Raw genomic sequence first — 25,166 nt, forward strand, 5'->3', positions numbered from 1 at the left:
ACTGATTGCACTTTAAGTTTAACAATATGACACCAAAATAAGACTAGTCTGACAAAATGTATATCACTTTATTTATTCCTAACATTACTGTAAATTATTATACAATTTTCAGGAAAAAGTAGATATTTGGAGATAATACTTATGCCAAACTATCTTTCACTTACTGTGAAATTACAACTGAATACATTTTTTATAATTACAATTATGAAACTCGGGTACATTTTCAATTTACAACTATTAATAGACAAATGCTGGCTAACACAACAATATACACTTTAATTGTTATTCAGACAACGTTGCAATCAAGACTAGTATTATCATGTTTTCTTTAGGAGAGATTACAAAAATAGGTGAAATATATATTCTACAGTTAAAAAATTCCATCCACTTATTGCTTTATTTAGGTAAGCTTTAAATAGTTAGTCTTATGAAATGTCATTTTAATTTTCCACCTCTTCATTTGACATTACACCCATAACATGATATGTAGCCTTATTTCCTGCCTGAAATAAATCTAATTTTAATTCTAGCCTGACCTAAATCCCATAATTATCCTGATCCCAACTGCTCCCCATCACTCTCTACCTCTTCCCATGAATATAAACAACCCATACCTGCCATCTGTCTTCCTATCTTACCTATCCTGCCCTCCCATTCTCCGTGTCTGGCTGCTCTTCCCTCTCCCTTAGCAGGTGGCGGATGGAAGAGTTCTGTGTGGAGAGGGTGCTGGAGAGGAGGGGCATCAGGGTCCTAAAGCCTTCTCTCAGCTCCTCCACATTCTGCTGCAGACTGTTTATGTGTGTTTCCAGGTCCCCTCGGAATCCACTCACCTCTGACAGCACGTCATACATCAGATTCTGCATCTACATGGGAAAGAGGTGCAGAGTGGTACGAGAATGAGAGGGGGCAATGAGAACATTTAGAAGATAGTTGATTGCTACCTTCTCTAGAATATTGGTCATATTTGGTTGTTGCAACAGTAGTGGGTGAACCTATGGGGTGACTGCCCGTCTCACCTTGCAGAGATCCACAAGCGTGTTGGCCTGGTCAGCCAACTTCCTCCTCTCCATCTTCACATCACGCAGCCTGGGGAGAACACACAGAGGAAGAAGATATCTAACATTCAGAAATAAGCACAGGACAGGTACAACAAATTGAAAATATAATTCATGATGACCAGAGAATTATCATTTCTATATTACAGTTGGCGTTTCACAAGTTCTAGAGTTGTAACACACCTGGGCATGTGATGTAATGTGTGATATCTCAGAGGGGAATATCTAAGCTGATTGGTGGGTTACTTGGGGAAGTGTGTTCTGATTGGTGCCTTACTGGTGGATGGCGAGTAGCAGCTTCCTCTGGTGCATGCGTACTCTACAGTGGTCTCTCTCCCTGGCAAGCTTGGTGTGTTTGTAGATCATCCAAGTCTCTCTTAGTACATTTGCTGCAGCAATTTTTATCTGGAAGAGAACAATTGTTTCCTCGTCCAACACTCAGTTTTCTATGGCTGTGTCCTAAATGGCACCATATTCCCTACGTAGTGTATTACTTTGGATCGGTGTACTATTATATAGGGAATAGGGTGCCATGATTCATACAACTCTACAGGCCACCATTGAATGTATCTCACATCACATGTTAAGTCAAGGTTCCAAAGACCACTATTGAATACATTCACATGTTAAATCAGGTGAGTTTTACCCCTTTTGTAAAATGGGAGTCCATCATGAAGTTGTGGACGTGTTTCTCTGCCCTAGTCAGCTCCAGTTTCCTGGCAACCACGGCAACCACCAGCACTGTGCAACCAGCCCCCTGTGTATGTGTTTGTGTGCATGTGTGAAAGAGAGAAATAAACAGGTTGGAATAATACTGTAAAATTATGATACTGCCCTCACTGGAGTAACACAGTTTCTCTGGACCACTGCAAGGTCTATGCGGCTGCATGCCTATCGAATCGATGATAGGCTTTCTGTGGTGCCAGGGCATGTATAGCATTGCTTTAGCTAATTGATAAATGTTTATTGGTAGGCCTATTTGGTCGTAATTTTCTCATGTTAAGCCTAACATTTCACGAAGCTATATACGGTGTCACAATGCTGCCATTTTTAGACTGCTGGCTGATGACAATAATGTAATTACTTGTTCAGTAATTCAAGTTGGAAATGCAATACATTTTCGATGCAACAGTATACTAATCAGCTACCAATTAATGTTTTAAAATATATACCTACTGTCCTGTATAGGGTACCTGAACCTGCATGACATAAGCCGTCCTTGCGCTTTCTCCGAGCTTGGATAGAAAGTTGTTGTGGGGAAAACCAGTCTTCATGCCAAATAATAGTCAGTCCACCTTCAAAACATTAGTTTACAAGGGATTGTTTAATTCTGCAGTGTAATATCTATAGCTATATACTGTATTTTGCTGCTATTTAGCTTCTATTTATACACTTTTTATAAAAAATGATACATCAAATAGCCTAACAATGAGGAAAGAATTGCGCTGCACACAATTTAAACTTAGTCTTGAATGATGCACACCAAGATATACCAGAGATAAGGGACTGTTGATATTGCAACCACACAACTCAAACGCCGGTTCACCAGTATAAACGAAATCGCAAAACGCTTATTTTGTTCAAGCCCTCAAAAACTGTTGTCTGCTAAAGATGATAATCTGTTTGCATCTGCCAATTTATTGGCTGTCCAGTATCCAGACGATCTGTCCCCAGAGCTTCCTATACAGTTAATCTCTTTCCATAACGTGTTGAGGCCGACAATTAAGGAGAATGAGAGGCTCAATTAAAGATTTTGCAGAACTGCTGTATTTGAAGCACCACTTGCTTTCTGCCCAGTTTCCCTGATGTTGTTACGGCAATCATGCTGTTTTTACCATCCCTGTAAATGTCACTTCTAAACTAAAATGCTTAAAGATTTGCCTAAGAAGCATTAGGCTCTTGGTCTGATATGCGCCTTTGAATCCGAGTTTGACAGTAATGGAGGGTTACTGTCAAAAATAATTATTAAATTTTAAAAATAGACCGATGACAGGTAGATGGGTAAAAAGGACAAAAGGAGACATTAAATATCCCTTTGAGCATGGTGAAGTTATTAATTACACTTTGGATGGTGTATCAATACACTCAGTCACTACACAAATACAGGTGTCCTAACTCAATTGCCGGAGAGGAAGGAAACCGCTTAGAGGCCAATGGTGACTTTAAAACAGTTACAGAGTTTAATGGCTGTGATAGGAGAACACTGAGGATGGATCAACAACATTGTAGTTACTCCACAATACTAACCTAAATGACAGAGTGAAAAGAAGAACAACTATTCCAAAACATGCATCCTGTTCGCAATAAGGCACTAAAGTAAAACTGCAAAAAATGTGGCAAAGAAATTAACTTCATGTCCTGAATACAAAGCGTTATGTTTGGGGCAAATCCAACACAACACATCACTGAGTACCACTCTTCATATTTTCAAGCATGGTGGTGGCTGCATCATGTTATGGGTGTGCCTGTCATCGGCAAGGACTAGGGAGTTTTTTTAGGATAAAAAACCCCCCGGAAAAAACAGCAAAATCCTATTGGAAAACCTGGTTCAGTCTGCTTTCCAACAGACACACCAAATATACACTGGAATTGCTTACCAATACGACATTGAATGTTCCTGAGTGGCCTAGTTACAGGTTTCACTTAAATCGGCTTGAAAATCTATGGCAAGACTTGAAAATGGCATCTAGCAATGATCAACAACCAACTTGACCAGTGGCGACCCGTCATTCAGGGCAGGTGGGGCAGAGCCTAGCTCAGTGCTTTCTGTGGTGGAGGGGCAGTCAGCGGACAATACAGAGCGTAGGCGTTGGTAATCTTCTTTAGTTGCGCCGTGATTGGCTCAGTGTTCTGTCACACATGGGGACACTACGTCACTGCAGAATCTACAGGGAGAGGTAGGCAGTTCAAGCCCCCTTTGGTGCTACCATAGATTTACATTAGAAATGCCCATCCAAGAAGGCTCAAGGTCATTGGCCACAGATAAAATGATGTAAAATCACGTTATGTCTACCGTACCTTTGGACATGTCAACATCATGCTTTCAAAATCTTAGCTAGCAAGCTAGACAAGCAGTCATCATCATGAATCATGTCGACAATCTACTGGCAAATCCTTTTCAATCTTTGTCATATGAAGAGAAATGATAGATAAAACGTATCGGTGCTCATCGGCCATTGGACATAAACATGAGTGGTTTGGAAGGAATCAGCGTTGCAAAGCAATCAATATTTTGCTTCCCCTGCCTGCTATTCGGTGGAGAAGGTGTGTGGTTCAAGTCTGGGTTTAAGGATTTAAAACATCTGTCTGAAAGGGTCTCTTTTCCAAGCTTAAAAGGATAAACATTCACACACAACACCATGGGCCAGAAAAAGTTGAATACATTAGCCATGCTGTCAATCCAGCATGACTTCTGCCGCATTTAAAACAACTGGAAACTCGTAACTAGGAAATCTCAGACTTCAGTGAGATAACTGGGAACTCGAAAAAGAACGAGTCTGACTGGGAAAATACGTTTTGAACGGTCATCCAACTCAGAATTCCAAGTCTAGAACTCGTGCTCCGACCTGAAGATCACTGAAGTCATGATTCGACCTTGTTTTTTTCAGAGTTCCCAGTTGTATTGAAAGCACCATAAATCCAGAGAATGACAGACTTTGATGACAAAGTTTGATGACAGAATTTGCCCACAAGAAGGACCGCGGTGCCACCTTCCTGTTCAAGTGAGCACAGACCAACAATGGTGAGTCCAAAAATGTCTCGCTAAATGATGTAATATGCCAGGGAGATATGTATACTGTAGCTAAGAAAGTAATACTAAGTGTATGTTGTGTAGTATGCTGTTAGTAGCCCATGTGCCTCACCCTAATAATTTGGTCCCTTTCCCCCTCAGAACTTAGCCTACTGTTCTGACTTGGTGGTGCACATGTAGCCTATAGCATGTTTTAGAGAAATGTCATCATCGAATATTGTAAGAGCTTTCTTTGTCTGCTTATATGCCCCCTTTATTTATCCTATGGTTCTGACTTGGTGTACAGGGAGAATACTGTAAGAACGGCCCATGTTCTGAATTATGTCGCTGTACATTTCAAAAGTGCTAAACAAATAGTTATATTAACTACGTCCGTCCTAGCTCGCTCATTAATGTCTTAATCGAAATTACGGATTGCCTCTTATCCGTTCATCGTTTCCTTATGCCATAGTTTGTACATCTCAATTGTTATAGGCCTATTGCCTATATACTGTAGGTCTATCTCATTAGTATCTTATTCATGATTTTAGGCAATGTTGGAATGATTTCATTGTTTTGCTTACTTTGTGTATTATAATTACCTTATGTGCTTTTCTTGATGAGGAGGAGATACTATATAATATTGTTGGGTCTGTAACCATGTTTCCCATTCAAATATTTGTTTTCAACAAACATTTCAGTAATAGACCCATGTAATTCCAGTTGATATTGCAAGGGTTGTTTTGTTTGCGCAATGCGCTGTCTGTGTGTCGGTATATTGTATATAAATGTGGATCCTCATGATTGTATTTTCCTTCCTTATCGACTTACACAAATCCACAAGGAGTCAGTAGTAACCACATATCAGCTATGATATCAGCTATGATTTTTAAAAAGGCAGTAAATGAACTGTTTCGCTGCCGGACAAGGCTCCGCTGATAGCCAGGTGTAGCGGTGGTATGGATTCACTCCATGGTGCTGAAAGGAAAGCTCTGCTATTGGGACAACTTTATGTAGGCCCTAACAGTTTGTGGGCACTGTTTGTCCCCGGTATAGTGCAATTAATGTATTGTTTAGTGTTGTGTTGTGTAGTGGCTTTGCTGACATGCATCTCCCATTTTTCTGGGGGAGCTTGCCCCACCAAGATTTACATGCTAAAATCGCCACTGAACTTGACAGATAATAATGTGCAAATGTACAATCCAGGTGTGCAAAGCTCTTAGAGACTTACCCAGAAAGACTCAGAGCTGTAATCACTGCCAAAGGTGATTCTATCATGTATTGACTCAGGGGTGTGAATATTTATGTAAATGAGATTTCTGAATTTCATTTTCAATACATTTGGTAGCATTTCTAAATTATGAGGTATTGTGTGTAGATGGGTGAGATTTAAACAAATATTTAATCAATTTTGAATTCAGGCTGTAACACAACAAAATGTGGAATAAGTCAATGGGTATGAATACTTTCTGAAGGCACTGTACAATGATGCCCACCCCCTTTTCTTAAATTTTCTATAGAGGCGTCATCGAATTATTCCTACGCACCTGCAACAAGTCGACTCAGCTGTGCGAGAGCTTTTCGTACTTTGCAGAAACTGCTTACCATGATGCCAGTGAGTAGACAGATGCTGCGGCCACAGTAGGTGTTGGGAACAACATCCCCGTAACCAATGGACAAGAAGGTGACCGAGACCATCCACAGGGCCTCCATGTAGTTACTGCTCAGGTCCTTATAGTTGTGGTGTCTATAGGACAGGGGAAGGATGATGGTTCAGCTTTCCTCTGTCTCGTCCACTCATCATATTAACATTTAACAAATAAACTCGTTTCAGTCTAGGAGTATGATATTTGACTGTATTTGTTATATGACTGACAACTTATGATGGGCCCATCTAATGTCAGTCACAGCACAGGTTGGTCCAAGTCATATAGTCACCAAGGCCGGGATTCATTGAAAGGCGCATTGCAACACGGCTCACTGCACTACCGACAATGCATCTTTTAAAGGCCATTTCCCCCACGTTTGCAGAGATTGCATTCACGGTAAACGCTGCGGATGTCGGCTGAAGTATAAATTACCTTTAAAAGGTGCATTGTCTGTAGTGTAGTGTGCACCTTTGAATCAGTGTTAATTTTTGCACTATTTTTTAGATTTAGTCTAGTCTAATTTTGACTAAAATATCATTAAGTCACATTTTTGTCATTTGAATAATGATTTAGTCTAGTTATTATAAAAAAACAGTGGGCCATTTTAGTCAACTAAATGCCCTTTCCTTTTAGTCACATTTTAGTCATTAACCTATAGTAAACATAAATCACTGAATTCCATGTGCACAAACATACATAGCTTTGTCCTACTACATTTTCTTCTGTATGACAACCTATTCTTCCCAACAGCAGAAATATGACAAACATATACAGTTGAAGTCGGAAGTTTACATACATTTAGGTTGGAGTCATTAAAACTCGTTTTTCAACCACTCCACACATTTCTTGTTAACAAACTATAGTTTTGGCAAGTATACTTTGCATGACACAAGTAATTTTTCCAACAATTGTTTACAGACAGATTATTTCACTTATAATTCACTGTATCACAATTCCTGTGGGTCAGAAGTTTACATACACTAAGTTGACTGTGCCTTTAAACAGCTTGGAAAATTCAAAAAATATGATGTGATGGCTTTAGAAGCTTCTGATAGGCTAATTGACATAATTTGAGTCAATTAGAGGTGTACCTGTGGATGTATTTCAAGGCCTACCTTCAAACTCAGTGCCTCTTTGCTTGACATCATGGGAAAATGAAAAGAAAACAGTCAAGACCTCAGAAAAAAGAATGTAGACCTCCACAAGTCTGGTTCATCCTTGGGAGCAATTTCCAAATGCCTGAAGGTACCATGTTCATCTGTACAAACAATAGTACGCAAGTATAAACACCATGGGACCACGCAGCCGTCATACCGCTCAGGAAGGAGACGCGTTTTGTCTCCTAGAGTTGAACGTACTTTGGTGCGAAAAGTGCAAATCAATCCCAGAACAACAGCAAAGGACCTTGTGAAGATGCTGGAGGAAACAGGTACAAAAGTATCTATATCTACAGTAAAACGAGTCCTATATCGACATAACCTGAAAGGCCACTCAGCAAGGAAGAAGCCACTGCTCCAAAACCGCCATAAAAAAGACAGACTACGGTTTGCAACTGCACATGGGGACAAAGATCGTACTTTTTGGAGAAATGTCCTCTGGTCTGATGAAACAAAAATATAACTGTTTGGCCATAATGACCATCGTTATGTTTGGAGGAAAAAGGGGGTTGCTTGCAAGCCGAAGAACACCATCCCAACCGTGAAGCACGGGGGTGGCAGCATCATGCTGTGGGGGTGCTTTTCTGCAGGAGGGACTGGTGCACTTCACAAAATAGATTGCATCATGAGGAAGGAAAATGATGTGGATATATTGAAGCAACATCTCAAGACATCAGTCAGGAAGTTAAAGCTTGGTCGCAAATAGGTCTTCCAAATGGACAATGACCCCAAGCATATTTCCAAAGTTGTGGCAAAATGGCTTAAGGACATCAAAGACAAGGTATTGGAGTGGCCATCACAAAGCCCTGACCTCAATCCTATAGAACATTTGTGGGCAGAACTGAAAAAGCGTGTGCGAGCAAGGAGACCTACAATCCTGACTCAATTACACCAGCTCTGTCAGGAGGAATGGGCCAAAATTCACCCAACTTATTGTGGGAAGCTTGTGGAAGGCTACCTGAAACGTTTGACCCAAGTTAAACAATTTAAAGGTAATGCTACCAAATACTAATTGAGTGTATGTAAACTTCTGACCCACTGGGAATGTGATGAAAGAATTAAAAGCTGAAATAAATAATTCTCTCTACTATTATTCTGACATTTCACATTCTTAAAATAAAGTGGTGATCCTAACTGATCTAAGACAGGGAAGTTTTACTAGGATTAAATGTCAGGAATTGTGAAAAACTGAGTTTAAATGTATTTGGCTAAGGTGTATGTAAACTTCCGACTTCAACTGTATAAGAATAATATTATATTTGCCTATATAAGAATTATCTGGCCATGTAAATTCCTAATTCAGCCTACATAGATATTGCACATTACATACAAAACAAACAGACACACACAAGCAGAGAGAGAGAGAGAAACAGAGAGAAACATTGAGAAAGAGAGAGAAACAGAAAGAAAGAGAGAGAGAATCACCAGAAGGTGTCGCAAAGTATTGGCAAAGTAGTATGGGTTGCACCTCCATCACTCGGTCGCGTCATTGCCATTGTTATCAACGTTCCACATGGATGTCCAAAAGTAGAACGAGAGCTAATGACTGTTTCACCCAGAAGAACGGGAAGCATAGAAATAGCGCACATAGAACAGATATACCGCTTCTTAGACATGATTTCAATGAGAATGACAGATCTATAACTCACATTTCTATGTGCATTTGGTCAGGTTGCCCAAAAAGTTACATATTGCAGCTTTAACTCAAAATAAAGTTATTTACCAATTCAGATACAGCATAGTGGCAAGATAAATGTTGTCAATAAATTGTTTGCTATCCCTTTTCCTTTCTTTCTTTGTATATAGGCTACTGATAATGTTACCAGAGCCACGTTCAGTTGAAAAACGTTCTAGAACGTTGCAGATAGAAATTACATAAATAGAGCCGACATAGAGTATGTCTTTCTATTGTGCCAATGCACGATAGAAAGAAAAAAACGTAGCGCCGGTATTATGAGTCATCTTTTCAACGGTAGAATCAAACTGTTTTCTCTGAGGAAAAGAGGGAGACTTGGCTACAGAATCTGTATATGAAATGCAGTGGGAAAAGTGGTAGGGTTGAGAGAGACTACAAATTCAAAGACAGACTACTTTCTATAGCCTACTAAAGGGAGAGAAAAACATAGCTAGACTGTTATTTTACTATTAAACTCAATGCAGCTATTGTTTTTGATTTCGTAAAGCTAATTAGAAGGCTGGTGGTGAAGCAAGAGACTCGCAAGTGCAATGTGTAGGCAGGCTATAATCGGAGGCCGAGCCGGAGCGGAGCCTGTGCCTGTCTGTCCACACTGATTGCTTGCTTCCCTGCAGCTTACCAACTGATGTAGCCTGTGTTTGATGGACGAGTCCTTCCCACTGCTGAACAGAACTGCACTGCGCATCTGTCCTGCTAATATTAATTGAGCTTATCACTGAAAAGTTCTCAATCTCTCCAAAAACTCTTGCCCAGTCCACTTAGTAGTCCGATTTTAGTCACAGAGATGATTTTGTCTTGTCTTGTTTTAGTCAACTGAAATTAAAAATCATTTTCGTTTAGTTATATTTTTTTCTGGGTCTATTTATTGTCATCAATTGCCACTGAAGAATAGGTGTTTGACGAATATTGTAGTCACTATTTTAGTTGACGAAATTAACACTGCTTTGAATGAATCCTGGCAAAAGTATAATGCCTATTTCCCTCCTTCCTCTCTCTACTCCCTTTCCCTTCTTAGCCCTTTCCCTCCTGTAGCTCAGTTGGTAGAGCATGGCGCTTGCAACGCCAGGGTTGTGGGTTCGATTCCCACGGGGGGCCAGTATGGAAAAAGTATGCACTCACTAACTGTAAGTCGCTCTGGATAAGAGCGTCTGCTAAATGACTAAAATGTAATGTAAATTGTAGTCACTCACCTCTCACAGACATGTAGGCCCCATGCAGCGACTAGCCACAGAGAGACGCTGAAGATCATCAACACAGTGCCAGGGTAGATTGTCATCAGGGTTTTGACCACAAAACGGCTGTTGAAGTGGATCTGGATACAAGTAATAATAATATTAATATCCACAGTGGTAGGGTTAGGGGGAAATAATAAAGGAAAATATATACCAAAAAATATATACAGTACCAGTCAAAAGTTTGGACACACCTACTCATTCCAGGGTTTTTCTTTATTTGTACTATTTTGTACATTGTAGAATAACAGTGAAGACATCAAAACTATGAAATAACACATATGGAATCAAGTAGTAAGCCAAAAAGTCTTAAACAAATCAAAATATATTTTATATTTGAGATTCTTCAAAGTAGCCACCCTTTGCCTTGATGACAGCTTTGCACACTCTTGGCATTCTCTCAACCAGCTTCATGAGGTAGTCACCTGGAATGCATTTCAATTAACAGGTGTGCCTTGTTGAAAATTAATTTGTGGAATTTCTTTCCTTCTTAATGTGTTTGAGCCAATCAGTTGTGTTGTGATAAGGTAGGGGTGGTATACAGAAAATAGCCCTATTTGGTAAAAGACCAAGTCCATTTAATGCAAGAACAGCTCAAATAAGCAAAGAGAAACGACAGTCCATCATTAAGACATGAAGGTCAGTCAATCTGGAACATTTCAAGAACTTTGAAAGTTTCTTCAAGTGCAGTCGCAAAAACCATCAAGCGCTATGATGAAAATGGCTCTCACGAGGACCGCCACAGGAAAGGAAGACCCAGAGTTACCTTTGCTGCAGAGATAGAGTTCATTAGAGTTACTAGCCTCAGAAATTGCAGGCCAAATAAATGCTTCACAGAGTTTAAGTAACAGACACATCTCAACATCAACTGTTCAGAGGAGACTGTGTGAATCAGGCCTTCATGGTCGAATTGCTGCAAAGAAACCATTACTAAAGGACACCAATAATAAGAAGAGACCTGCTTGGGCCAAGAAACATGAGCAATGGACATTAGACCGGTGGAAATGTGTCCTTTGGTCTGAAGTCCAAATTTGAGATTTTTGGTTCAAACCACCGTGTCTTTGTGAGACGCGGTGTGGGAGAACGGATGATCTCTGCATGTGTGGTTCCCACCGTAAAGCATGGAGGAGGAGGTGTTATGGTGTGGGGGTGCTTTGCTGGTGACACTGTCTGTGATTTATTTAAAATATAAGGCACACTTAACCAGCATGGCTACCACAGCATTCTGCAGCGATACGCCATCCCATCTGCTTTGGGCTTAGTGGGACTATCATTTGTTTTTCAACAGGATAATGACCCAACACACCTCCAGGCTGTGTAAGGCTATTTGACCAGGAAGGAGAGTGATGGAGTGCTGCATCAGATGACCTGGCCTCCACAATCCCCCGACCTCAACCCAATTGAGATGGTTTGGGATGAATCGGACGGCAGAGTGAAGGAAAAGCAGCCAACAAGTGCTCAGCATATGTGGGAACTCCTTCAAGACTGTTGGAAAAGTATTCCAGGTGAAGCTAGTTGAGAGAATGCCAAGAGTGTGCAAAGCTGTCATCAAGGCAAAGGGTGGCTATTTTGAAGAATCTCAAATATAAAATATATTTTGATTTGTTTAACACTTTTATTTACTACATGATTCCATATATGTTAATTCATAGTTTTGATGTCTTCACTATTAATCTACAATGTAAAAATAAGAAAATCCCTTGAATGAGTAGGTGTGTCCAAACTTTTGACTGGTAGTGTGTGTATATATATATATATATACAGTGAGGAAAAAAAGTATTTAGTCAGCCACCAATTGTGCAAGTTCTCCCACTTAAAAAGATGAGAGAGGCCTGTAACTTTCATCATAGGTACACGTCAACTATGACAGACATATTGAGAAAAAAAAATCCTGAAAATCACATTGTAGGATTTTTAATGAATTTATTTGCAAATTATGGTGGAAAATAAGTATTTGGTCACCTACAAACAAGCAAGATTTCTGGCTCTCACAGACCTGTAACTTCTTCTTTAAGAGGCTCCTCTGTCCTCCACTCGTTACCTGTATTAATGGCACCTGTTTGAACTTGTTATCAGTATAAAAGACACCTGTCCACAATCTCAAACAGTCACACTCCAAACTCCACTATGGCCAAGACCAAAGAGCTGTCAAAGGACACCAGAAACACAATTGTAGACCTGCACCAGGCTGGGAAGACTGAATCTGCAATAGGTAAGCAGCTTGGTTTGAAGAAATCAACTGTGGGAGCAATTATTAGGAAATGGAAGACATACAAGACCACTGATAATCTCCCTCGATCTGGGGCTCCACGCAAGATCTCACCCCGTGGGGTCAAAATGATCACAAGAACGGTGAGCAAAAATCCCAGAACCACACGGGGGGACCTAGTGAATGACCTGCAGAGAGCTGGGACCAAAGTAACAAAGCCTACCATCAGTAACACACTACGCCGCCAGGGACTCAAATCCTGCAGTGCCAGACGTGTCCCCCTGCTTAAGCCAGTACATGTCCAGGCCCGTCTGAAGTTTGCTAGAGTGCATTTGGATGATCCAGAAGAGGATTGGGAGAATGTAATATGGTCAGATGAAACCAAAATATAACTTTTTGGTAAAAACTCAACTCGTCGTGTTTGGAGGACAAAGAATGCTGAGTTGCATCCAAAGAACACCATACCTACTGTGAAGCTTGGGGGTGGAAACATCATGCTTTGGGGCTGTTTTTCTGCAAAGGGATCAGGACGACTGATCCGTGTAAAGGAAAGAATGAATGGGGCCATGTATCGTGAGATTTTGAGTGAAAACCTCCTTCCATCAGCAAGGGCATTGAAGATGAAACGTGGCTGGGTCTTTCAGCATGACAATGATCCCAAACACACCGCCCGGGCAACGAAGGAGTGGCTTCGTAAGAAGCATTTCAAGGTCCTGGAGTGGCCTAGCCAGTCTCCAGATCTCAACCCCATAGAAAATTTTTGGAGGGAGTTGAAAGTCCGTGTTGCCCAGCGACAGCCCCAAAACATCACTGCATGGAGCAAGGAGATCTGCATGGAGGAATGGGCCAAAATACCAGCAACAGTGTGTGAAAACCTTGTGAAGACTTACAGAAAACGTTTGACCTGTGTCATTGCCAACAAAGGGTATATAACAAAGTATTGAGAAACTTTTGTTATTGACCAAATACTTATTTTCCACCATAATTTGCAAATAAATTCATAAAAAATCCTACAATGTGATTTTCTGGATTTTCTTTCCTCATTTTGTCTGTCATAGCTGACGTGTACCTATGATGAAAATTACAGGCCTCTCTCATCTTTTTAAGTGGGAGAACTTGCACAATTGGTGGCTGACTACAGTGAGGGAAAACAGTTTTTGATCCCCTGCTGATTTTGTACGTTTGCCCACTGACAAAGACATGATCAGTCTATAATTTTAATGGTAGGTATATTTGAACAGTGAGAGACAGGATAACAACCAAAAAATCCAGAAAAACACATGTCAAAAATGTTATAAATTGATTTTCATTTTAATGAGGGAAATAAGTATTTGACCCCCATGACTTAGTACTTGGTGGCAAAACCCTTGTTGGCAATCACAGAGGTCAGACGTTTCTTGTAGTTGGCCACCAGGTTTGCACACATCTCAGGAGGGATTTTGTCCCACTCCTCTTTGCAGATTTTCTCCAAGTCATTAAGGTTTCGAGGCTGACGTTTGGCAACTCGAACCTTCAGCTCCCTCCACAGATTTTCTATGGGATTAAGGTCTGGAGACTGGCTAGGCCACTCCAGGACCTTAATGTGCTTCTGCTTGAGCCACTCCTTTGTTGACTTGGCCGTGTGTTTTGGGTCATTGTCATGATGGAATACCCATCCACGACCCATTTTCAATGCCCTGGCTGAGGGAAGGAGGTTCTCACCCAAGATTTGACGGTACATGGCCCCGTCCATCGTCCCTTTGATGCGGTGAAGTTGTCCTGTCCCCTTAGCAGAAATACACCCCCAAAGCATAATGTTTCCACCTCCATGTTTGACGGTGTTGATGGTGTTCTTGGGTTCAAAGGCAGCATTCCTCCTCCTCCAAACACGACGAATTGAGTTGATGCCAAAGAGCTCGATTTTGGTCTCATCTGACCACAACACTTTCACCCAGTTCTCCTCTGAATTATTCAGATGTTCATTGGCAAACTTCAGACGGGCCTGTATATGTGCTTTCTTGAGCAGGGGGACCTTGCGGGCGCTGCAGGATTTCAGTCCTTCACGGCGTAGTGTGTTACCAATTGTTTTCTTGGTGACTATGGTCCCAGCTGCCTTGAGATCATTAACAAGATCCTCCTGTGTAGTTCTGGGCTGATTCTTCACCGTTCTCATGATCATTGCAACTCCACGAGGTGAGATCTTGCATGGAGCCCCAGGCCGAGGGAGATTGACAGATCTTTTGTGTTTCTTCCATTTGCGAATAATCACACCAACTGTTGTCACCTTCTTACCAAGCTGTTTGGCGATGGTCTTGTAGCCCATTCCAGCCTTGCGTAGGTCTACAATCTTGTCCCTGACATCCTTGGAGAGCTATTTGGTCTTGGCCATGGTGGAGAGTTTGGAATCTGATTGATTGATTGCTTCTGTGGACAGGTGTCTTTTATACAGGTAACAAACTGAGATTAGGAGCACTCCCTTTAAGAGTGTGTTCCTAATCTCAGCTCGTTACCTGAATAAAAGACACCTGGGAGCCAGAAATCTTTCTGATTGAGAGGGGGTCAAATACTTATTTCCCTCATTAAAATGCAAATCAATTTATAACATGCGTTTTTCTGGATTTTTTTGTTGTTATTCTGTCTCTCACTGTTCAAATAAACCTACCATTAAAATTATAGACAGATAATTTCTTTGTCAGTGGGCAAACGTACAAAATCAGCAGGGGATCAAATACTTTTTTCCCCTCACTGTAAATACTTTTTTCCCCCACTGTATATAGTTGAAGTCGGAAGTTTACATACACTTAGGTTGGAGTCATTCAAAGTCATTTTTCAACCACTCCACAAATTTCTTGTTAAGAAACTATAGTTTTGGCAAGTCAATCAGGACATCTACTTTGTGCATGACACAAGTAATTTTTCCAACAATTGTTTACAGACAGATTATTTCACTTATAATTAACTGTATCACAATCCAGTGGGTCAGAAGTTTACACACTAAGTTGACTGTGCCTTTAAACAGGTTGGAAAATTCCAGAAAATGATGTCATGGCTTTAGAAGCTTATGATAGGCTAATTGACATCATTTGAGTCAATTGGAGGTGTACCTGTGGATGTATTTCAAGGCCTACCTTCAAACTCAGTGCCTCTTTGATTGACATCATGGGAAAATCAAAAGAAATCAGCAAAGACCTCAGAAAAAACATTGTAGACCTCCACAAGTCTGGTTCCTCCTTGGGAGCAATTTCCAAATGCCTGAAGGTACCATGTTCATCTGTACAAACAATAGTACGCAAGTATAAACACCATGGGACCACGCAGCCGTCATACCGCTCAGGAAGGAGACGCGTTCTGTCTCCTAGAGATTAACATACTTTGGTGCGAAAAGTGCAAATCAATCCCAGAAGGACAGTAGAGGACCTTGTGAAGATGGTGGAGGAAACGGGTACAAAAGTATCTATATCCACAGTAAAACGAGTCCTATATCGACATAACCTGAAAGTCCGCTCAGCAAGGAAGAAGCCATTGCTCCAAAACCGCCATAAAAAAGCCAGACTACTGTTTACAACTGCACATGGGGACAAAGATCGTACTTTTTGGAGAAATGTCCTCTGGTCTGATGAAACAAAAATATAACTGTTTGGCCATAATGACCATCGTTATGTTTGGAGGAAAAAGGGGGTTGCTTGCAAGCCGAAGAACACCATCCCAACCGTGAAGCACGGGGGTGGCAACATCATGCTGTGGGGGTGCTTTGCTGCAGGAGGGACTGGTGCACTTCACAAAATAGATGGCGTCATGAGGAAGGAAAATTATGTGGATATATTGAAGCAACATCTCAAGACATCAGTCAGGAAGTTAAAGCTTGGTCGCAAATGGGTCTTCTAAATGGACAATGATGCCAAGTATACTTACAAAGTTGTGGCAAAATGGCTTAAGGACAACAAAGTCAAGGTATTGGAGTGGCCATCACAAAGCCCTGACCTCAATCTTATAGAACATTTGTGGGCAGAACTGAAAAAGCGTGTGTGAGCAAGGAGGCCTACAAACCTGACTCAGTTACACCAGCTCTGTCAGGAGGAATGGGCCAAAATTCACCCAACTTATTGTGGGAAGCTTGTGGAAGGCTACCCGAAACGTTTGACCCAAGTTAAACAATTTAAAGGCAACGCTACCAAATACTAATTGAGTGTATGTAAACTTCTGACCCACTGGGAATGTGATGAAAGAAATAAAAGCTGAAAGAAATAATTCTCTCTACTATTATTCTGACATTTCACATTCTTAAGATAAAGTGGTGATCCTAAATTACCTAAGACAGGGAATTTTTACAAGGATTAAATGTCAGGAATTGTTAAAAACTTAGTTTAAATGTATTTGGCTTAGGTGTATGTAAACTTCCAACTTCAACTGTATATATATATATATATATATATATATATATATATATATATATATTGTGAAGGAAAATTGTATTTTTGGTTTTCTAATAAACAATTAGACTGGGTTCATGATCGTGCCTGGAAGGAATCCTCACTATCAGTATCTGCAATTTGGCAGTACACCCAGAACATTGTTTTGAGAACCGAAAGGAGTGCCTCAGTTTCAAGGTCTCAGCTTGTATAGAAGATGCCTTGTGAGGTATTGGTCGGTCACATGCATGAACCAAACGTTAATGATGAATTAATTATGCATAATGAATAAGCTAAATCATGCAAATATAACTTGTCTGTGTAAGTAGTATATAAGAGAGCTAACGTGACTGCCCTGGCGGAGCTCCTGACCGACATGTGTACTATGGTGCATTGAGTGGGTTGGAACCTCTCTAGCTAGCTGATAATAAAGAATGATTAATTTAATATTGACTTCAGATGTCCCTGGTGGTAATTTCCATGACAATATATACATATCCACAGTGAGAATGGAGAGAATGGTCCAATAACCACAATTCAATACAACACAACATGAATCTGAGGTTTGCATGAATCTGAGGTTTGCAAAGCCAAATGGGAAGTTCAAGGTCATCAGTTTGATCAGTGTTAAAAAGCAATAACAAGGGAAGGAATTACAGAGGGAGGATTTGGTAGAAACTCAGGACAACACGGCAGAGAGTGGGAGACGTAGGAGGGGTGCGGGACAAAGCAGAATGTACTGTAGTGTCACTGTCATAGTAGTGTCCCCGTATACACTCAAGTTGTAAAAAAAATAAAAATACAATAATTACACAAGCGTTGTGGAGACACCGCACAATGATTGTGTAAATATTATTGATTTCAGTAGTAAGTACCTTCTCATTCAAGTCGAAACAATGCTATGCCAATACAGTGGGGGAAAAAAGTATTTAGTCAGCCACCAATTGTGCAAGTTCTCCCACTTAAAAAGATGAGAGAGGCCTGTAATTTTAATCATATGTACACGTCAACTATGACAGACAAAATGAGATTTTTTTTCTCCAGAAAATCACATTGTAGGATTTTTAATGAATTTATTTGCAAATTATGGTGGAAAATAAGTATTTGGTCAATAACAAAAGTTTCTCAATACTTTGTTATATACCCTTTGTTGGCAATGACACATGTCAAACGTTTTCTGTAAGTCTTCACAAGGTTTTCACACACTGTTGCTGGTATTTTGGCCCATTCCTCCATGCAGATCTCCTCTAGAGCAGTGATGTTTTGGGGCTGTCGCTGGGCAACACGGACTTTCAACTCCCTCCAAAGATTTTCTATGGGGTTGAGATCTGGAGACTGGCTAGGCCACTCCAGGACCTTGAAATGCTTCTTACGAAGCCACTCCTTCGTTGCCCGGGCGGTGTGTTTGGGATCATTGTCATGCTGAAAGACCCAGCCACGTTTCATCTTCAATCCCCTTGCTGATGGAGGGAGGTTTTCACTCAAAATCTCACGATACATGGCCCCATTCATTCTTTCCTTTACACGGATCAGTCGTCCTGGTCCCTTTGCAGAAAAACAGCCCCAAAGCATGATGTTTCCACCCCCAAGCTTCACAGTAGGTATGGTGTTCTTTGGATGCAACTCAGCATTCTTTGTCCTCCAAACACGATGAGTTGAGTTTTTACCAAAAAGTTCTATTTTGGTTTCATCTGACCATATGACATTCTCCCAATCCTCTTCTGGATCATCCAAATGCACTCTAGCAAACTTCAGACGGGCCTGGACATGTACTGGCTTAAGCAGGGGGACACGTCTGGCACTGCAGGATTTGAGTCTCTGGCGGCGTAGTGTGTTACTGATGGTAGGCTTTGTTACTTTGGTCCCAGCTCTCTGCAGGTCATTCACTAGGTCCCCCTGTGTGGTTCTGGGATTTTTGCTCACCGTTCTTGTGATCATTTTGACCCCACGGAGTGAGATCTTGCGTGGAGCCCCAGATCGAGGGAGATTATCAGTGGTCTTGTATGTCTTCCATTTCCTAATAATTGCTCCCACAGTTGATTACTTCAAACCAAGCTGCTTACCTATTGCAGATTCAGTCTTCCCAGCCTGGTGCAGGTCTACAATTTTGTTTCTGGTGTCCTTTGACAGCTCTTTGGTCTTGGCCATAGTGGAGTTTGGAGTGTGACTGTTTGAGGTTGTGGACAGGTGTCTTTTATACTGATAACAAGTTCAAACAGGTGCCATTAATACAGGTAACGAGTGGAGGACAGAGGAGCCTCTTAAAGAAGAAGTTACAGGTCTGTGAGAGCCAGAAATCTTGCTTGTTTGTAGGTGACCAAATACTTATTTTCCACCATAATTTGCAAATAAATTCATTAAAAATCCTACAATGTGATTTTCAGGATTTTCTTTCAAATTTGCTCAATTTGTCTGTCATAATTGATGTGTACCTATGATGAAAATTACAGGCCTCTCTCATCTTTTTAAGTGGGAGAACTTGCACAATTGGTGGCTGACAAATTTTTTTTTTCCCCACTGTATGTTTGACCCACAGTGACAAATGAGGGATATGGCTTGAAAACGTACCTCAATCCAAGGATGGAAGATGTAGCTGTACTTCTAAGTATCCCATATCGAGAAGATTGAAATACTACTAGTTTTTATTAAACTGCCTTTTTTGTCAGCATGCTCTGCTAGCCAATGCTAAAGCAGCCCATTGGATTCTATGAAAATGCAACACCTAGCGTTGGGGTGAGTAGCTGCTGGAAGTGTTGTGGAATCCAATGGGCTGCTTTACATTCGTTTCGATTTGAAGGAGAAGGTACTTACTACTGAACTTCAAGTCAAAACCATTCCGGCTATTGTACAACCTGAGTATGTACAGGTCCATTAAAGCAAGTAACTAAGATTTGAGGGAGAGGCTGCATCACTTGCATGGTGACCAATGTTGACCTTGTTGAGGGCGCCAATGCTGCGCGAGGCGGTGTCTGTGTAGAGTCGGCTGTGCAGCATCAAGGCACGACCCAGGAGGTAGAGTCGCAGGAACATGGGCAGAGCCAGCACGATCTCCAGCTCTGTCTCTGACAGCGTGGGGGACATGGCTTGCCATGACAATGGCAGACCCACTGGGAACGGGTGCACCGCCGCTACAAACAGCTCCAGGGCGATCAGGCTCACCCGCTCTGTTGTCATGGCAATTTGCCAGTCCTCTGATCCATTATCATGGATGTAGAGCTAACAGTGATGGGAGTATGGGTACAAAGCCATGTCAGAGTTAGAGCATAGAGGAAGTACAGTGTCACTGAGAGTGTAGTCAAAGTGTAATAAATGATATAATGAGAGGTACCAGACAAGGTTGCCCTCTGTCACCATCTACTTTCCTCATTAGCAATAGAACCTCTACTATACTATAGTCTGGTATATAACAAAAACTATTGTAGAGTAGAATGACTTCAAATAATCTAAGCTGAGGGATCACATAGCTAGTTTAAGATAGTGAGAGTATGGGCAGTGTAGTAGGTAGTCAGAGAGGCGAAATTACCTGCACCTCACAGATGTGGTAGGCAATGATCAGACCCAGCAGGAAGAGAGAGGACAGGCTGATAACACACTTCATAGCCATGGAGTATATGGAGCTCTGTAGGGAACACACATGTAGTGGACACACGTATCTTAACATACAGTAACCTTTATTTAGGCAAATATGCCTTCTTATAACGTACAGCCAGGATTAAATTATAGGCACATTGTAGCGTGTTTGACATTTAAAGGTAATTTCCGATTGAGCCGATTTATACGATCTCCGCCAACGCAGGAACATTTCCTTTAAAAGGCGCATTGTCCACAGCGCTTTACAACGCGCCTCTGATTGAATCCTGGCCACAGTAACCTTAATTCAGCAACAAATACTGAAGGCCTTCAAATAATTGTCTGTACGTTTGAACTCCTTATTTCTCACTAATTACCCAAGCATTTCAAATACTTGATCTGTAAAAGAAAAGTAAAGCTGCACACTCTAAGAGCTCAGATGCAATAATTTAATAACCTAATAACCAACATTTCGACAGACAAGCTGTCTTCATCAGGGTATAATGACAAACACTGCGGGTCACTAGTTTATATACACACGCAGGTGTCTGTAATCATGGCCGGGTGTGGCCTAATAGCATTGGTTAATTCACAGATAAACAGAAAATACAAAAAACATGGATAGCATACGATCATAGATACAACTTGGCTACATAGGCCCACAAACATTTACAATGAATAGCAAAATCACAATAATCACAAGAATGGCTTCAAATCAAAGTCTAAGTTGAGACCGAAGGGAGCAAGGGTCTTTAAATTAAAGATCCAGGCAGCCTCTCGTTTTAACAATAAGTTGTCGAGGTCACCCCCTCTCCTAGGGAGGGTGACATGTTCGATGCCGATATAACGTAGGGACGAAATCGAGTGGTTCGCTTCCAAAAAGTGGGCAGCGACTGGGTATGTCGAGTTTTTGCACCTAATGGTGCTACGATGTTCCAAGATTCGTACTTTTAATTCGCGCTTTGTTTTACCCACATAATGCTTACCACAAGGACAAGTTATAAGATAAATAACTGCCTTAGTGGAGCATGTAATAACACCTTTGATTGGGATCTGTTTCCCTGTTCGGGGGTGTTTAAAGGATCTACATTTGTAAGTGCCATTGCATTGAGCGCAGCCATTACACTTGTAGTTTCCATCCGGTAGAGGCGCAAATAGACGTTGTGCAGGGATATTTAGGGGTGGTAAATCAGAGTTTACCAATTGATCTCTGAGGTTTCTGCCCCACGAGAATACAACCAGGGGAGGGTCCGAAAACACATTACCAATACTGTCATCAGATCTTAGAATGTGCCAATGTTTGTGAACGATTCCCTTAATTTGTTCAGAGCACTTTGAATAGCGTGTAGTTATAACGCAAGAATGCTTATTTTTGCGAGACTGTCCCTGAAAGAGGTCAAGTCTCGATTTGTTTTGAATTTTCTCAATGGCAGTATTAATCTGACCATTTTTGTACCCCCTCTCCTTGAATTCTCTTTGCGTCTCAGCCATATTTCTGTCGAAATCTGATTGTTTTTTACAAATTCTTTTGATTTGACAGAATTGGCTGTAGGGCAAACTGTTTTTCAGGGGAAGCGGGTGACAACTATCAGCCCTCAACAAACTGTTACGATCAGTAGGTTTCCTGTAAAGATCAGTGTATAGAACATTATCCTCACACAAAATCAGAAGATCAAGGAAACTGATTTGACGTGTTTCACATTGCATAGTAAATCTCAGGTGCTCAGAACAAGAGTTAAGAAAAGCATAGAATGCCTGGAGCTGTTTTAAGTCACCCCTCCATATAACAAATATATATCATCAATGTACCGTTTCCAAATAATAATGTTAGGCAAGAAAATATTGAGGGTTGAAAATTGACTGTTTCTCAATGTAACCCACATACAAATTAGCATAGTTACGAGCCATAGGGGATCCCATAGCAGTACCCTTCGTCTGAATAAAGAAATCATTTAGAAACATGAAGTAGTTGTGTGTGAGTACTATTTCAGCCAGTGTTATAATGCATGCACTGGAAGGTAGTTCATTTGGGTCACGTTGCAAAAGAAAATGTGTGGAATATTCGTATATATAACGACTCAACATCAAAAGTAACTAACAAGGTATTATCAGGGAGAGGATCAAGAGATTCAACAATAGAGATCATACTGCTGGTGTCCTTTACAAAGGAGGGGAGCTGTTCTGCGAGAGGTCTAATAAAAACAGGGGCTGTTACTGCATCAATGCCGCTACAATAGGGCGCCCTGGAGGTTTTGTAAAATGATTGTGTAATTTCGGCAAAGTATAGAAAGTGGCAATTTTAGGGTGTTGAATAGCCAAAAAAATTGGGTTCTTTTTTGGTGATTTGACCAGAACTTAAATACCCATCTAGGACAGTAAAGATGGTGTTCTGAAATTGGGAAGTGGGGTCACTTCTGAGTTTCTTGTAAAAGGTGTTGTCAAGCAGTTTTCTGTGACACTCATGTATGTTCTGTTTATCTGTGAATTAACCAATGCTATTAGGCCACACCCGGCCATGATTACAGACACCTGCGTGTGTCCTTTGACACTATATAAACTAGTGACCCGCAGTGTTTGTCATTATACCCTGATGAAGACAGCTTGTTTGTCGAAACGTTGGTTATTAGGTTATTCAATTATTGCATCTGAGCTCCTAGAGTGTGCGGCTCTCCTTTTCTTTTTCAAGTGTTTTACTCCGTTAGCCAGCACCTCGCCTAAATAGGTGTGCGTTTCTTTCGCCTCTATAAATACTTGATCTGTGCCTGGTTGAACTTGCCTGGCTTAATAAATCTATAGAAAAGTCCCAAAACTGCAAACCCTGCCCATCTGGCACTCCAAGCAAACTCAAGCAAACGCTCAAAGTATATATAAAAATCACGCATTTGAACCCAGGTCTAGTTCCCAGTGCTGACCTTACTGTAGATGCTCCAGGAGAGCTCTGTCTCGGTGATCATGACCACCACTCCAAACATCCCCGCAGCGAGTGCACAGTCATTCAGCCTCTGCCTCCTCTCAAACAGTGCCCTTCGGCGGACCAGCCTACGACCGATGCTCTGGGTCTTCTTGTGAGGGCAGTCATGGACACCATCCTTGTGCTGCGCAACACTGGTCTCCTCACCTCCACCATAGGCAGCCTTGGCCTCAGACTTGGGGTGATTCTTGTCAGAGCTGGGTGTTTGGTTGGGAGCATGTGGCTGGTAGTCATCTTTGGTTGTAATGATGATCTCGGGTAGGCTCTGGCGGTCCTGCATCTCCATTGATGTGGCCTCCAGCCTTTGACCTCCTTCACTGGGTGGCCCACTTTCTGTCTCCTTTAAGTCCATTTGAGACATGCGGAGTCCTTTGTAGGGTGACTGAGTGGATGTCATGTCCTGCTGGCGCCTCTGTGGGCTTGCCTTTTTGGTTTTACTCCCCCAAATCCGATCCTTGTGCCCTGCATTCTGTTTATTCCCTGCTGGCTTCTCGCCTCTCTTTTCCTTGTGCACCTCCTTCCCCGTAACTTTTTTCTCATTGTCTCCCCTTCGGGGTGAGGAGCGTGGTGAGGGTGAGATATATTGGCAGCCGTTGTAATATGAGAGGGTGGGTGATGACTGGGTTCCATCGAGCCACACTGAGTGATCTCCCCCTTTTTGACATGAGTAGTTCCTTCCGCACTGGTTGCCAAAAGCAGGAGGGGGAGGGACCACTTTTGATGGAAGGAGGGGATGTTGCTCCTCCTCATCCTGCATTGTTAAGTTCATAGAGGGTGAGGGCTCCATCTAGGGATTGTTACAGGTGTTGAGTTATTGTTTGAACGATTTTATGGGGTTTGGAAAGAGATAACAGTGAGAAAGTGCAGCCAGTTTATGGAGTGAAAACAGTGAAAATGTATGAGAGGGAAGCATATAAAAACACAAACTCTGTTGTAAAAGAGGGGAAGTTGATATGCCTGCGGAATGCTGAGAGTTCACAGAAGACATTCATACTATTCACAGTTCACAGTAAACATGACCACAAACCCACTGGGCAAAAACTGGTTGAATCAACGTTGTTTCGACGTCATTTCAACCCCCCAAAACTATGTGATGACGTTGAATCAATGTGGAAAACTGATTGGATTTGCAAAAAGTTGTCAAAGGCATTTTGTCTTTTTTTCACCCAACTTTTAACCTAAATCCAATGACATACTGTAGACGTTGAACTGACGTCTGTGTCCAGTGGGAATGTTCCTCTGTGATAATGGTTGACATTATATTGAAATTTCCCTATGGGTTTTCCATCCAAGATAATATGATAAGACAATGGAAACCTGTTGGAAAAAAACTATGTCATTCTGCCAGAAAAATTGATCTAGAAATATTGTACAATTATTGTAGAAAACCCTCATTTAAGTTATTGCAGCACCTGGTAATCTTACAATCATAAATCTTCTTGCCAAATTACTGTTAAAACCGAATTGATTCCGCTCAGTCTTACCTCTCCACGTATTTCAGTTACTTCC

At 41.3% G+C, this 25,166-nt stretch overlaps 1 protein-coding gene across 1 annotated transcript; it reads right to left on the reverse strand.

The window, feature by feature from the left end:
- Positions 1-638: 638 nt before the first annotated feature.
- On the reverse strand, positions 639-24,444 carry LOC311116666 (small conductance calcium-activated potassium channel protein 2-like; the record flags this gene model as incomplete). Its single annotated transcript, XM_084157439.1, has 9 exons — positions 639-863; positions 1,017-1,086; positions 1,333-1,460; positions 1,702-1,812; positions 6,391-6,532; positions 10,478-10,599; positions 20,051-20,332; positions 20,640-20,735; positions 23,599-24,444. 9 exons carry the CDS (start codon positions 24,442-24,444, stop codon positions 639-641), a joined length of 2,022 nt encoding a protein of 673 aa, XP_084013565.1.
- Between the last annotated feature and the right edge of the window lie 722 nt (positions 24,445-25,166).

The sequence above is a fragment of the Coregonus lavaretus genome (genome assembly GCF_964263955.1).
Source record: "Coregonus lavaretus genome assembly, chromosome: 3".
Taxonomy (NCBI): domain Eukaryota; kingdom Metazoa; phylum Chordata; class Actinopteri; order Salmoniformes; family Salmonidae; genus Coregonus; species Coregonus lavaretus.